The sequence below is a fragment of the Crocodylus porosus genome, unplaced genomic scaffold, assembly GCF_001723895.1.
Source record: "Crocodylus porosus isolate Cpor-Errol unplaced genomic scaffold, CroPor_comp1, whole genome shotgun sequence".
In the NCBI taxonomy this organism is placed as follows: domain Eukaryota; kingdom Metazoa; phylum Chordata; order Crocodylia; family Crocodylidae; genus Crocodylus; species Crocodylus porosus.
The window spans coordinates 86,638,317-86,654,988 of record NW_017728886.1 but is presented as its reverse complement, the minus strand read 5'-3'; the positions used below and the strand labels follow the sequence as shown (position 1 = coordinate 86,654,988).

At 40.8% G+C, this 16,672-nt stretch overlaps 1 protein-coding gene across 1 annotated transcript in view; it reads left to right on the top strand.

Moving 5' to 3' along the window:
* TBX20 (T-box 20) overlaps nt 1-16,672 on the top strand; it is a 50,110-nt gene that overhangs the window by 15,428 nt on the left and 18,010 nt on the right. The window contains exons 5-6 of the mRNA XM_019538540.1: nt 6,594-6,752; nt 12,533-12,609. Of these exons, the coding sequence (XP_019394085.1) occupies nt 6,594-6,752; nt 12,533-12,609 (236 nt within the window). The remainder of the gene's footprint in view (nt 1-6,593; nt 6,753-12,532; nt 12,610-16,672) is intronic.

Sequence of the window (16,672 nt, the reverse complement as noted above, 5' to 3'; positions counted from 1 at the left end):
CCCATCCCTCCCAGCCTTGCTGAAGGGCACCCCAGATGCCAGGGCCTTGGGGCCAGGGACCAAAGTCTGCAGCCCCCTGTCCCCCCCAGCAGCACCTGAACCCTGGTTGCTACCCATGGGAGGTGGTGGCTGCTGTGGTGGTCTACAGTGCAGTGTCTGGCTCCCCCTCCCCGGCAGGTGGCACAATGGGAGTAAAGCACATTGTGGGGGTGTGGGTGTGGGCCACCAGCTGCAGGCTTGAGCTCCCCACCCTGCTGCCTTCCCCCTGGTGCCTCTGTGGCCCAGCAGGCTTGACCCAGAGTGGCTGGGCAAAATGGGCTGTGCAGGGAAGCTCATTGCCACCGCTGGGAGCTCCGTGCCACCCTGGTGAATGCCCCCTGGTTGCCTGGCAGCAGCCGGGGCACAACTCCATGCCACTGCCCATGCTGCTGCTGGGTGGTCAGGTAATGCTTTGCCAGGGCAGCATGGGGCTTGCAGCAGCAAGGAGCTTCTCTGCCTGGCCCCACTCTGCCCTGCCATGCCAGGTCCCACCCGCTGGGCTGCGGAAGCCCCAGGAGGAGGACAGTAGGGTGGGGAGCCTGTGTCTGCAGAAGGCAGCCTGCCCCATGCACAGATTGGGGGGGCATGTGCCCCCCGTGGCCTCCTGGGACTGCATGCAGCAACAGGGAGCCAGCCCCACCCCACTCCAGAGACAAGTCACCCACAGCTCCATCCTACTCCCTGCCGGGACCCTGCAGCCATGTATTCTAGCTTTGGCCCCAAGTCCCGTGCACCTGAGCAGCAGCCCCACTCCCTCTGGAGGCCTCAATCCCCTCCCCTCCAGACTTACCTGCAGAAGCTGCCCTCTAGGCTGCCTGGTGGCCATGCGCATGTGTGAGCGTACACGTGCACATAGCACCCCCTGCCTGACCACCCTCCTCCTGCTCCCTGCCCAGTGCCTTGTAGGCTGCAACACTGCCAACCTGCAGAGAGCTCTTTGCAAAAGTGGAAAATCTGTGTGTTTCTGCCTTAAAATGAAAAATCCATGGTTTTTCTCAGTTAAAAGGGAAAATCCATGTTTCCTCCCCATTTTTCTGCAGGAAACAGAAAACCCAGTTCCCTGGTCATCACATTCTTTAAAAAAAAGTCCTGTATTTCTAAATGATACGTGATGGTAGTTCTGATGTGGTAGCATATTAATGGGACAGATGAGGTCAACATGAAGGTTTTTCTGCCTCCCCTTATTGCAGTCAGTGGTAGAACATTTTTTGCAACCAAAGAGGCAGAATATAACCCTGAATCAGGTGTAATAGCCAGGGTTAAAAGGAAATGGAAAAGACTGACATGAATTTCTTGGATACGTTTCCATCTCTATTTTGCTTTGCCCCCCCCCGACTGACTCATGCTCTCATCTCTTATACACTGGCCAGTGCCTTGTCACATACAAGGAACATACTCTGCTAAGTTTGGTGTCAGTACCCTAAGCAACCTGTTGGAGATGGAGCCATCAGGAATAATTTTTCTGCTCCCTGACTCAAGGCGGAATGGGTATAGGGTCTGCATTTTAGGGTTAAACCAGTAGTAAACGAAAGGCTGTAACATTAGAAAAGAGAAAATGGCTTGAAGGCAAATTGTGTGCAATAGGAAAAAATGCCCAGACCAACCAAAACAAAAATGAAACACAGGGAATCACAGGGTGAGGTTGAGCATAAACAGGACCAAGTCCCAGCTCTGACCCACTCCTGGTTTTCCTCCTAAGTCATAGAAGTACTTGAAGCACTGAAAACATGTGGCTGAGGGGCAGACCTGCTGGGAGATATGAGACACCCTGGACTCCTATACATGTGTAGGGAGGCTGCTCCAACACACTGTAATTACAGCACCTTGGAGCAGACTCAATTAATTGATTAATCAATTCATAGACAGATTAATCAGGTCTGGTGGAATGTAGTAATTACTGTGCTCCAGCAGACTCCAGCATCAGGTGTATCAGTGTCCGGGTGCTGAAAAATGGCAGTAGGGTGCTTTAAACTAAAGCTTGTTCAACGAGCTTGTAAAGCTTAATCCAAAGCACCCTGCTACCATTTTTCAGTGCAGGGATGTTGATACACCTGCAGCTCTGGGTGCTTTTAATTAGTGAGGCTGTTGGAGCCGGGCTAATTAAAGTGCTCCCCCTGCCTCCTGGAGCACATCTATAAATGCCCCCTGTTTGCAGGGCACTGGAAGATACAGGAAAGTGGAGGTAGGCTGTCCCATAACTGAGGGACGCTCAGCAGTGCTGGGAACAGTCTTCATGGGAAGGCCTGAGCTGTAGGCTTAGGATTTTGAAAATTGAGTGACTTAAGTGAACACTCAAGGAAATCAAATCTGTGGAGTAAGCTTAGGATAGGAGGGTTTCCAATATAAGTATTATGCTGCATATCCAATGTTAATAAACAAGTCCAGGAGGGTTTTGACCTTTAATTCAGGGACAGGGTACAGATGCAGAGGGTCAGTTACTGCTTTTTTCAGGCTGCTTGATATAGCTGCCATCTGTCTGAATTGTTCAATCAGAATATTTCCAACATGACTGAGAATTTTCTCATTTAAAGACCTCAGGGTTGGAGAAAAGTCTTTTAAATGGAAATACTGCCTGAAAAAAAGAGGGAAAGCACAGATGCCAATGCATTACTCTTTTTTAAACATCTGGTATGTAAGTCTGCTTTTCTTAAATCCCTTTCCCCCCATTCTGGCTCAAAAGAATGTGATTTTACTCATTTTTCAGAAACAGATCTCTGGAAGCAAAGTATGCGAGTGATGATAGGATCAATATATATAAAGTTTCCAAAACAAGTATGTGTGCTTTAAAAAGCATTTTTCATCATAACAGGCCATGTGTGTCTCTAATGCATGACTCGCAGCAATGTACTGTGAACCAGCAAAGTGGGGTTCATTTCCCAGGACAGATGGGTCTGAAAAAGAAGAAAAACAGTAGCTCTTAGAGAGTGTCAGGAATATTCCTGTTACAGAACAAGATGTAATAACTTCAGACAGCCAGTGCATAAGGTAGAAAAATACAGTCTATATCTTAGCATATGAGACTGCCTGGTAGTATCTTCTAAGAAGCAGCAAGACCAGAATCCTTTTATGTTAATGATCAGAGTATATTGGTATCTATTGCTTCCATGTTGGTACTGCAGTAATGCCATCATTACATGTTGTATAGACACAAGGAACAAATTCATTCTTTGAAGATTTTGAAAAAGTAATTTCATAGTGTTTAGAGCTCAGGAACACCATGGTTCCTAGAGGCAGAGTTTAGTTATCTGGATCTTATTAACTTAAATTTAAAGTTGCCCTTTTCTCTGACTCTTTCTTCTTATTCTCATTTCTTGTTCTTATGGGGAACTGTCAATACCTTAAAAATGTCTTAATATTTTAGTTATAGGTACAACACGTTGGCCAGTTTGTTCAGGGGGTTGGACTAGATGACCTCTGGAGGTCCCTTCCAGCCCTACTGCTCTATGATTCTATGATCACGTGTTCTTTCCATCCTCCAAAAGAAACATTTTGTGGTTAAAGTGTAATGGTGGTTATTGTAAAATGTTTTTTTTTCTGAAGAGGAGTCTCCCTGAAGAGAAGAGACCAGCTGTTTTTAGCTTAGCATTTTTTTAAATTTTCTCTTACCCTAAGACTTTTGGACTTGGCAAGTTTCACTGTTCCTGTATCCAGAGCAATATGCATAACATAATTATGCATGTATTTTCTGTAAGATTGAGTCTCATTGCTGTGTGCATAACATAAAGCTTGCTGTATGAGAATAGATATCATTAACAGAAGAAAGAAACTGGGAGTATGTATATAGAACTTTGGATGAAATCTTTAGGGGAAAGTGAGCCATTTATAAGAAATGCATCCATACAGTCTTGCCTAATATTTGTTTTTGCTGAATATCTTTGAGTAAACTGAGATTTTTCTAAAATTTACTACCAGATTTTTGGCAACATTTTTCACAAATTTCATTTACTTTGTGGCTTATTTGTGCATGGTTGTGACTAGGGATATAAATCAGATGGTGGTGTTTTTGTGCCCTGATGGGATTAACTGTGAGTATTTTAGAGGTGAAAAAAACCAACAGAGCAGTGAGGTAGACACTTGGGAGTAGGATGTACTCCCAAGAGAAGTAGGGACAGAAGGGAAATTAAGAAACAGCAAGAACAGAGAAGCTAAGGAGGAAAGTAATTGTGCCCATGTCTGTGAAAAAGAGGAGCTTGAGTGTGCACCAGAAATGGAGTGGAAGCCAGTGATGTGACTTCTGTAGGGTACTGAAATGTTAAAAAATTTCATGCTACAAAGAATCTCAAAATTCTGTCTCATTTTCATGATAGTGATGATAATGGGATGAGTCTTGCCTTCCAGTATAAGCACTGAATCCCACTGAAAAGGAAGTGTGGGTCAGAAAAGAATCTGGTTCAAACAAGAGGGGGGAAAAATGAACAATGGGAGTTCATTGCATGAAAAGCTATTGCCAGACCAGGGCTCTGATGCAATATACAACCTGTGTGATTTACTTCGTGATTACGATATCTAACTTTGCATTTCATCTTGAGTTAATGTAGAGTAGCAATATACTGCAATGTGGAGTAGCTGTTTATGATTTTATAAAGCAGTGATTCTCAACCAGGCTGTCACTGCACTCTGGACCGCTGCAATTTTTTTGAAGGGTGCTGTGGAGGGGGGAGGAGGCACTCAATTATCAGATTTTCTCACATGCCACGCCCCCCCCCCCAAATAAGACATGCACCTTGTTTCTTGGGAAGGCCGAACGAGAAAAAAAGATTCCTCCAGAATTATGGTCACAGACAGCAGGGACCTCTGTGTCTCTGTGTCTCTCTCTTCTGCTTTAGCTCACTCACCCTCCTTTTCAGGTTCAGGCAAAAAGCTATGGTTTTAACCGTTTCACAGTTGAATTGTTACCAGCTCTTGGTTGCTCAGCTAAAACCTGAAACTGCAACTTCTGCTGAAGACTGGGGACCAAAGCTAGAACCAGGGTTTTGAAAAGAGCTAAAAATAGTCTGCAGTCTGCAGGGCTGTGAAATAGAAGAGAGATCAGTAGTAGCTAAATTGCAAATTCTTCAGCAAAATTGTTTAAGAATGGCTAGCTAGATTAGTAGAACACCAAGAAAATTAAAAAGGAGAGTGGGTCATTAACACACATGGAGTAAAGAGCAATTAGTGGGAATCAAGTAGATTATAATGAATCATGAATCCTTTAAGTCAAATGAGTCTCTCAGCACAGGCTGAATAGAAATGCTACTGCTGCTATTTTGCACAGAAAATCAGATTCCCCATTAAGACATGCACCCCAACCTTGGAAGGCTAATTTTTGGAGGAAAGATGCAGCAGGTGAGTAAATATAGGATGTATATATTTATTTATTAGATTTTATCCCACCCTATACAAAAGTCTCAGAGCAGATATCCAAAAGGCTCAGTACTGATAGGTGTACAGACACCTACACATGATTCACAAAATAAACCCAGAGATTTCAGATGGGAATCCATAGTGTCAGAAACATTCTGACCTGTTGTGGTCTTTCTGCATTCTTTGTAACAGAGGAATTGCTGTATTATTTTTCTGTAGTAAAAAACAAACAAACAAACAAACAAACAAATGAGTGAGAGCTAAGAATTGATATTTTCCAAAGGGTGCCTTGAGGCTTACAAGGTTGAGAACCACTACTGCAAAGAATTACCACTAATCTTGTTATACCTGGAACCACCCATGTCACTGCCAAATTAGTTACATGGCTGTGATTGTATTTAACATGAGAAATGGTGCAAACTTAGCTCTACACTAGACTTACTATATTCTAATATTTTGATTAGAGGTGGTCAAATAGTCTAATATCATTTTAAGTCAATAGGAATCTATCCTTTCACTTTAGCAGGAAAAGAAGTCCAATAATTGGTGTGTTTTGTTTAGGAAAAGTCCTTATTCACAAAAACTATTAATGAAGAAAAATGGGAACATTACAACAAATACTGTTTCTGATGAATTCTTCAGCTAGCTCTAGTCGTATTTCAGAGCTCCACCAGTCCAAACATAGTCTGCTACCTGAGTATGCAGAATAGACTTCTTTAAATGCTGCGTATACATTGTGTATAATAACAAGAACTTGATTTTTCTTCCAAAGGGGCCCCAGCAGGTCTCATTTTGTAGGAGTATAACTTTGTAGGCACTGGCCTCTGGGGACACCCTTCCAAGCAAGCACTCAAACCTGCATGTTTGGTTGAGAACTTCAAATACCTCTGGGCACAGACAATAACATTTGTGTCTGTAAAATCCATCATATGGATAAATAGATGTTAATGCTTCAGAAGTACATACTAGATACATGCAAACATACACATGAACAAAGGGGAACCATCTCCTTAACTTTCTGTTTAAGGAATTGGTTTTCAAAGGTGACCACCCGCTGAAGTTACAGAGGGATGTGCATGCTCAGCATCTTGGAAAATCAGCCTCTGTACATCTAGATTCCCAAAGCCCTGCCATTTACAGATACATTTTGTTTAGTTCACAGTAATCTTAATCTTCATCTCAGGACACCTTTTTGTCACTCTTTGCTTCAGATTATTTTGAACTCCATGCACAAATACCAACCAAGGGTACACATCATTAAGAAGAAGGACCACACTGCATCTTTGTTGAATCTGAAATCTGAAGAATTCCGGACATTTATCTTCCCAGAGACAGTTTTCACTGCTGTCACTGCCTATCAGAATCAACTGGTGAGTGTGTTGCTAGACTATTTTTATAACTTGTTGATTTGTCTAAAATTCTCTGTGCTAATAAATTCCTCCCTTTTAAAATCTAGCATAGAAATTTCTTTGATGTAACATAACGTTCCATCACACTGTTCTCAAGTGCTCTTTCCGCTCCTGGCCTTACACACATACTTGCGTGCTCACCTTACATTCAAGACTAATTAATTTAAATGGAACTTCTCATTGGAAAATGATAAGTGCTATCACATGAGTAAGGGCTTTGGGAATGAGCCCAGATGTTTTCTTTATAGTAACATTGTGTATTATTGTTTATTCCTTTTCAAGCTAACCCTCTGCTTATTTCATCAAGAAGCTGCTCTAATTTCCGATAATCTGACATGCTGAGAGGTATCAACTTAAATGCCTGTGGCCCAAACCCGATGACAGAATGTACTTTGAAGGCTGATTCATTAAACCATGAAGCCAAGGTGTGAGGGAAATAACCCACAAATCTGCTTTTCACATTTCACTGTAAATATTTGAATTTCAAATTAATATGCAAATGAATAACGATCCCCAGATAAACACAATCATTAGTGATGGATTCCACTTTTAACATCAGATGCGTTTCTAATAAGTAACTTTAGAGAATCTGTAGACCATTGGATGATGAATGCTTCAGTGGGCATTGAATAAGGCCTTTGGTACTTTAGTCAGTGAAAAGGCTCCAGTTGGCTTAAGTGGGCTTTGTAGTCCATCCTAAGAGATTAATGTTACACTTTCAAGGGTGTCTCTTTTTTATTCATATGTTAAAAAAAGATTTCTATCAGAAAAGGGCTGAATAGGATCTGAACATCTGGGGAGGTGTGATCCCATAGGTGTTTATCCCTCAGAATATTTGCTTCTCTAGGTATAAAATGTATAGCATTTCTTAACACCTCGGATAACACAAAGCACAAAAAAGTATTAATTTCAGATCCCATAAATGGAATGAAAGTATTGAATATTATACATATTCAGCATTGTAACTAAATTTTGGTAGGATATGAACTCTGGAATTGATCTGCCTTAGATATATGTTTTGACCATATTTCATAGATTTTAAAGCCAGAGGGAACATTAAGTCATTTAGTTTGACTTACTGTTTTAAAAATACTTTCCTCCATAGTGCTAGGATTTGATCTTATTTATGATATGCCCTATAGCAGTTTGTAGCTGAAAAAGCTCCCAATAAACTCAGGCTTATAATTGAATATCAAAAAAAAAAAAAGAAAGAAAGAAAGAAAAAGAGTTAGCCGTGTGGTAATCTTAATAAAATATAGGTAATAAATGCGTCTAGAAAAGGAGTATTCCCTGAACTGTCTATGGGGATGAGGAAAATAAAAATATCCAATTTAAACCCAGAATTTATTTCTGTGCAATAAACCATACAATGCAAGTTTGCACTTATCAATGATATATTAGATCACAGCTATTTCTAAGCAAAACTTGCCTGAATATATCAATGATGACTGCAAAATTTCTCAATCTTGCTTCTCTGGAGACCCTCAGGGTCCATGCGGTCCTGTAATTTATGACTAATGAAAATGGAATCTTTTTTTTCATTTTTGCCATTTCTTTCAGTGCTGTTTTAAGAGGGCTGATTACATTTCTGCAGGTTATTAGATAAAAGCTAAAAAGATTACACTTTCAACAAACTATCTCATAATTTAAGATTTAAAGGGCATGCATTTATTTAAACAATCAAACCACTGCTACAGAGTTGAATTGTAGGTCAAATTTCATTTTAAAATGCTTTGTAGCAGATGTTCTCTGCTTGTTTCTGAGACCGTCTGTGAGGATATATATTGTCTCTACATGACATCATAAATGGTTGTGATCTTATCGGATGTTGGCAGCTAGAATAAGTTTCACTTGTGATGTCACACCAGATCATAACTGTTAGAAAAATGGTGATTTGACAGGCAAAAATATACATATGTAGATCTTCCTTAGGGAATGCCTAGAAATCTTTTTATTCTGCAGCAGAGTTGGGTATTGTTTCTTCAGTGATCTAAGTAATAATACTTAGAACTTTTTTAAAGGCAGTTTTCAAACATTGAACCAAACTAAAGTCAAATCACTAGTTTGGTCCATTAGCTAATTGTTTCTTCCAGATGAACTACCTGCAATTCATTGTGGAGTAAGTGTGGCAGAAAGTTTAGGAAGCTGATCCTGTATTATTAATGACAATGGGAGTTTTACTATTGACTTTAGTGGGTGCAGAACTTGTCTGTAATGACTTGCTTAAATCTGTACATTTAGGATAACTGTTATCGTTCATGTATTATTATTATCGTGCTCCTATGGGCAGTCAGGGGCAGTGCAGAGTGTCTCTTGCTGCGGCATAGACTCCTGGTGCAGGGAATCCTTGCACCCCCTCCTACTTGGTGCCTGGGGCAGGTGCCCTGCTTACCCCACTCTAGTTATGCTACTGCCCAGCATCTTCACCCATCACACACATACTCTCCAGTGCCCCTCTGTGCTCAAATAAGCTTTTTTAACCACCTGCCAGTGTGTCTTCTCTAATGTAAATGCCCATAATCAGCTATTTGGGCAGTGGCTGTCTTTCTGGCTTTAAACCAGGGGTTCTCAACCTTTCCAGTGCGTGGGCTGGATGAGTGAGGGATGGAAAGTGAAAGCAGCAAAGGAAAATGACAAGCAGAGAGATGGAATGATTTTCCGAAGATCATGTGGCTAGTCAGTAGCCAGAATAAAAACCAGGATTGAAATCTTGGCCCCATTGTAATGAATAGTAGTATTGCTATTGACCTCATTGGACCCACATTTTCACACAAATTTCAGTCCAGTGGACCATTTGTTAGACTAGGCTGCCTATTTGCTTCACTCCCACCCTTGTTGTAATCAGACTTCTTGTTCATATAATGTAGACAGCAGCTTAAGTAATCAGTGCTGCTTTGTTTGCTTTCGTTCTCATAAGTCTCCCTCCCCATTCTGCTGACTGCCTTCCCAGGAAACCAGTCTTTTCAGAATGGAGAGACAGATTTGGATGTAACCTTAATTGTCTGTGGAGGGGGTCATCCAGTGCTAAAATACCTTTAACTCATAAGGTCACCTGCACATCCAGATCTCTGTACACGATCTTTTTTTTTTCTTGAAGGAAAGCTCCTAGAATTAAGGCAGTGATAACAAATGCCTTATGAAGTATGAAATGACTGAATAGTTCCTCATAGGTTCCAGCCTCTGCTTACCCCTTAGGTCTTGAGTGCCTTGGACTTTTCCCTGACATCAGCTGGAGTCAACAGAGCCCACCACCTTTCAGGAGCGTGGTGCATTGGGAGCCTTTTAATTCTGCTGGGCATAAAGTTTGGGAAATCTGAGTTTTATTAGAGCTTTCCATACTTTCAGCACCAAATCTGACTTCTAATGAGGCAACTGGATGCTTTGAGTATGGCAAATATGATGGGGTCTTTTTCCCAAAGTATATGTGAAGCAACTGTACATCAATTATAAAACCAAGAGAAACCATGGCAATCAAGGGTTGATGGATACATAAAGTATTCTTAACGATGTCTCCACTGGCAGGAAGGTATCAGGTGAAAATGTTCACTGAATAGTGTAACTCAAGTAAACGCAGTTGAAGCAAAATTTCATCTCTCGTATCAGCAGGGAGAATTTTTAAGATGATTGGAGTTTTTCATTTATGAACTAGATTATCTTGCCCAAAAAAGCATCCTGATCTACCCTCTTCCCTACCCCTCTACCCATACAGCCATACTTATTATTATCTGGCACTAATATAAATACACATGGCTTTACATGGGACATTTTCGGCAGAAAATAACAGAAGCATTTGCCTACATTACATTCTTTCACTCTTGAATCAGCATGTCATTAAAGAGCTTGGAGATGAGCTTTTATTACATTAAATGGCAATAAATGCAAATTCTTTTTACTCCCCCTAGTCTTTTCTGAAGCAAAGTTCCTACCTTTGGGGTATTGCCTTTTGTATTTTCTGGGTTTCTCTCTCTCTGCTTGTAATACCTGTAATGATTATAGAGGTGGTTAATTTTCTGTATGTGGATAAGGCAAAGGTGGGCAAAGTCTGGTTTGCAGGCTGCATCAGGCCCATAGTGGACTCCATTTCCCAGCAGCCCCTGCCCACATCACTCTGGCCAGTTTCCAAGGAAGCCCCAGGAGTGGCAGTCCCATGACAGTGTGGGGCTAGGGTTTCTATGGAAACCAGCTCCAGCAAAGCTGGTAGGGCACATGGCGGGGCAGGGAGCTGCTCCAGGCCTGGGATCTTGCAGTAGTGACAGCATGGTCTGGAGCTGGGGCAGAGCTGGTACCTGTTGCCCACCCACCCTGGGCAGGGACTTGCAGGCAGCAGATCGCAGCTCTGCTCCAGGTCCGGACCATGGTGTCACCACTGCAAGATCCCAGTCCCGGCTACAGAACAGCTACCTGCCCGGCCATTCACCCTGCCAGCTCTGCTGGGGCTGGTCTCCATGGAAACCCTGGCCCTGTCTACCAGCTGCAGTGGTGGGCAGGGCCAGCTGGGAAATGGAGTCCAGTAGCCAGCTGGATCCTCCATTTTGCCCACCCCTGGGATAAGGCCTGGTCTTGAATGCTAGGATCTCAGGATCAAGACATTAATAAGTGAGGTATCCGAAGACATTTTCCTTGTATATACCTCTTAAACAAAGGAAAGGCTGCCCCTATTCCATCTTGTAGCTACATCTGAAGAAGGAAATTAAGTTTTAGTTGTAAGATGTCTGATCTCTTAGGTTTGTAATTGCTTTTGGACAGTGATGTTTTCATTCAACCTTCTCATTTGAAATCTTGTTTTAGCATTTTTCACTTAACAGTACAAAGCAGTTGTGCTGCCTCAAGGGACAGACACATGACTCGATTACTTCAGAGTATTCTCAATTTATTCCAGAGAAAAAAATGAAGTAGACATATGATGCACAGAAATATTGCAAGGAAATGCTGTCAGAATAACTTTTACACTAGTGTATGCCTTTGTGTGTTATCTACAACCTCGTGGCCAAACAGTCTTGATGGTGCCTACTTCAGGTAGCCAGCTGGGAAGAGCTGGTTGTGTTTCCACTCCTAAATAAACTAACAATGGAGTAAAATTCAGAGTAAATTATTGTATAATAATCATGTTGTGTGTCTGTGTGCTCAGTGTGCAGTTAATTAAACCTGCTGTGAATAACTGCACCATGATAATCAATGTTGGGGCTGCTTGAGGCAGTCAGTTAAAATCTTCGCACACAGTGCCTACCAAGTTGTCGGGCCCCACCAACTAGGTATTATTGTGATGTTGCTTGCTACTCACATCTCAGTTCTACATGGAGGGGAATATGACCCATTTTTGCTGCTAGAGACTGCTTTCAGAGGCAATAACTTGAGGCCTCTGAAGGTTCTTTGTGCTCTTGTTTATGAGCAAACCTCAGTACGCTGTTCTCCTCATGCCCTCTTAGCCTTGCCCCTTCATCTGTCATGACACAGGACTGTAGGAGAAACAGCAAAAAGGAATTTTGATCTTTCCTCTCACCTACACCAGGTTTACCCCAACCAAACTCTATGCAGTGGACTTACTCCTGATTTATATCGGTGTGAGAGGAGACTCTTGACTCTTGCATTTTGTAGCTGGTAGTGTCAAATGAGTAGTTATATAAGAGATCCCACACTTGCTTGAACCATCTGAAACTGAGGATGGACTGGTTAACATTGTGTATCCTGCAACAGCCAAGCACCACAATCATGTTGTATTACTCTTTTTTCTGTGTTTCCAGATAACCAAGCTGAAAATTGACAGCAACCCTTTTGCTAAGGGATTCCGGGACTCTTCCAGACTCACTGATATCGAGAGGTAATGGGGACTTTCTGTTTACTTTCCATGCAGATAAGATAAAGGGAAGAGAGAGTTTGTAGGAAAAGCATCCTTTCAACTCCTGGGAAGCTGTGCATTTTAATGTTATCTTGTTGCATATAGCAAGTCTCCTCAACCTCCTTTAAAAATACTTATAAACCTTATGAAGACAGAGCTGTTTTGAGTCTTGACATCTGCTCCACTGGAATCTAATAGATTCATCTTCCTTCTGTGGTTCCTTAATGGGAGAGACCAGGGAGGAGGAGAGGGGGGAAGAAAGGCGTCATTTTAACAGCTTCACATTTTTTTAAGTTGCAGCAAGCAAAGCTTTTCTTTTTTTCCTACCTTATCATGTCATTCAGTTCTATTGGAAACAAAGATTTGGCTCTCGGGGAAATGTGAAGTAAGGTACTGCAAAACCCCCCTCCTTCTGATTCTCCACTGTTCCAGATAGTGGGAGGAACATAAGGTAAATGTATTGCTCGAGCTGAATGAAAGTTTCTGCTGCTTTGTCTCCTGGCTCTTGGCATACCTTAAATGTGACCACTTTTAGAAGTCCTAGACAATGAGGTCAGCAAGTAGTGCCATCAGTCTAAATCCATAATCCCCACTGTAATGTAGAGATGCCAGTTTTGTTTAATTGAAATTAAACTGCCGTACTGATTTAATTAGGAGAAGAGTATGTTTGGAAACTACTACTAAGTTGGTGCCCATGGTGAGAGAAATATTACCCCACAAATTAAGTGAGAGGAATATTACCCCACAAATTAAGTAGCGGGGTATTTAGCCACAGTAAGAGGGGTATGTATCCAGAGCTATATGAGAGAATGGGGAAATAAAGGTCAATCTTTTAGCAGTACTTGTGTGTGTCACATCAGTATGACGCTGCATCAGATGTAAGTTATATCTTTGCAAGTACAGAGCAAATCATTTTTGTAAGAGAATCTGTAAGGGACTCTGATTGAGGATTGAAGGGAGTGATTACAGCACTTCTAATTTTCCTGCAAGTATGTGACACTGAAAGAGGAATTGGGGTGATGCAGTACTCTTCCATCTAAAATAATATCTACATGCACTGATAGTCTGGAATAAGGGGATTGATTGTAGACTGGTATGTGAAGTCATTACAAAATTTCAAGAATACTTTGATCCCAACAAGAGTATTGGTTGGAAAAGACATGGTTTTTTTTTTAAAGAAGCAATTGGCACAGGCAAGACTATTGACTGTTAGCTTTGTTACACAGGTATGTAATTTGAGTCATGTGGTTTTAAACAGTTAACAGCTGGACAAATTAGAGAGTGGATTATTAGTGGCAAATGGATAATAGAGTCAAAGAACAGAATCAGCTTTGCAAAATAGAATGAATATTTGCCAGGCTAGTGCCAACAGCTTCCCAGTTTAACACCTTTGTAAGCAATGGAAAACAGAAATAAATCCAACGAAAAAGCATACCATGGACAGAATACAAAGGTAAAAACTGCAGGGACCAAATCACAATAAAGTGTGCAAGCTAGGAGCTGTAGGTAGAGAAGAAGCCCTGACTGGAAAAACAAAAACAAAACCAAACCCTGATAACCTCAGATGGGGCCATAAAATAACTGGCCTTACAGGAGTTTGATGCTGATGCATGTGATACTGGAGTCTGCTGGAGTGCAGTAATTACCATGCTCCAGCAGACTCAATTAATTGAGTCTTCTCCAGCGTGCTGTAATTACTGCACTCCAGCAGAAAGTAAGTGTGAATGAACAGACAACAGAAAAATCTCAGATGCTTCCATACACACAAAGTAATTGTGATTCTAGAGATGACATTTTAGAGTTTTCCAAAAGGCATCTTATTATAACAGCACATGGTATGTAATCAGAAATGCTAAGCATAAACTGTCTTGGTCAGGCATGAGTGTTTCCATCATATATCCACACATAAAACAATAATATCAGTACAAGAAACTGAATTTTAAAAGGCATGAAAATCATATGAGGGTCCTGATTTTTTTTACTTGAACAAAAGTGGCTTAGATCTGTTTTGGATTAAAAGGGAAAGATCCTCTCTAGTTAGGGGACTATGGCTTGTTTTTTTTTAAATGGAACAGTTGAACATTGCATCAAGTAACAACATAGTAAAATTGTGAGTCAGAAGTGTGCTGATATGAGACTGGATCATTTTTAGTGTTTCTATCTTCAGTTATATGACAATAGTCAAGGACATGAAGGTTTTATTCTATTCAGACATTAAAGTATTCTAGAACCTTAAAATATGAAAATAATGCTGATGTTGCTTCTCTGAATTGTATATCTGCTGCCAGGGGATGGTATGTTTTTATAAAAACTATTGCTTGCACCAGCTATGATGATAAAATCAATTGGACAGAAAGCAAAAGAAATAAGAAAAATAAGATCCTGTGATCCCATGCAATGGACTATAAAGTCATGTATAGCAGCCGGGTATGCTGTCTACATGCACTGATCATCTGAAATGTTGCACAGTGGTCTTAATGATTTCTAATTGGTGAAACATCTCAAGAGAGCACCCATTCATCATGAGTTGCAAATTTTCAGAATGACTTAAGGAGTGTGAAAGTGAACAAAGCTTGGATTTCATTTCCAGGTATTGAAGTCTGCTTTTTTCCTAAACAGTCTTTAGGGAGGGGGAAAAAATCAAATCAATTGATCTTTAGAGACTTAAAGAAATTAAATTAGTCTGGAGTCAGTTACTGCACTAAACCATCTAGTAATTGGATTGTTCCTTGTAACTGATTGAAAACAGCCTCTATCTGTAACAATATAGGGAGCTTTTCTTTATAGTAGATCTGAGAGAAAAACACATCTTTTTATGACATGATGACAGAAATTGCACTTTTCTAACCTAATTGAATATGATTTTATAAATATGTGACTTTAACTATTGCAAGCTTCCTGTTCTAGATTTATGATCACTGTGCAGGAAATCCAATCTAAAAATGCCTTTAAAATTTAAACTGTTTGCATTGCATATATTGACGTTACAATAATATAGATAAAGACAATGGAGTCTGCAAAATAGTATTGGCTTTAGACAAATGTAAGCTATTGATATTAATATCCTTTCTTTCATTACTAGCTAATTATCTGAGAACAGCTGTCCCCTCTTGAGAGCTTTCTCTTCATAACTTTTATCTATTCAAAATGATTTGTGGGTGTGGTATCTTTCAAATTTATGTTAAAATGTGAGATTCCTTCTGTAATCAGCTAGGGATGAGACTTTTTATGGTAATCCATTTATGGTTGTTTAGAGTCAATCTTACTTAAGTATGATATTTATTTATCCACTGATAACTTTATTTTGCATTTATATCTTGATCTTATATACATTTGCTTTATTATAGTTCAGTTCCTACAGTGGCTGCCATTAGAAAAATAACATTTAAAAACAATTATCCTCTGGTTGTATCTAAAATAACACAGTGTTACTCATACTATATCGAAAACTGAGATGAGCACTGTCGGTGCATGCTGTTGTCTTTGTAATGCTAATCTTTTGAAAAAAATGTGATCTATAGGTAAGAATAAACAAAAAATCACTGGAGATGTGTATTAAGTAATCCCCTTTACGCTTTTCCAGAAAAAATACCTCTCAGTCCATGAGAAATATCGAATCACAAGCCAAGCAAGTTCTATTTTTATGCTGAATTTGAATGTATTCTTTGGGCTTATGATAAAAAAATTAGCGTACCAGAAAAAAAGACTAGCCAGCAAAAAAGCAATCAGTTTCAAGTGTCAGAATCAACAGAACTCCTGAACCATAAACTAATGTTCAGAGCAAGATCAATGATGTATATCATAATCTTATTTTGACCATTTTTTTTCCATTTCAGTGTATGTTAGCCAAACTAAGAAATGAGCTGGCTGCTCTGCCCCTGTGCGCATAGCCACTGGTCCCTGTGCCACCAGCTGAGCCACAGAGCTCTCCACTGCCCTCAAAGGACCTCTCTTCCCCCTTCCCCCACTGGAGGGGCAGGCACCTTGCCCCCATCCCCCCTGCCCAGCCCCAGCCCCAGCCCCAGCACCTGGACAGGTTACCCCA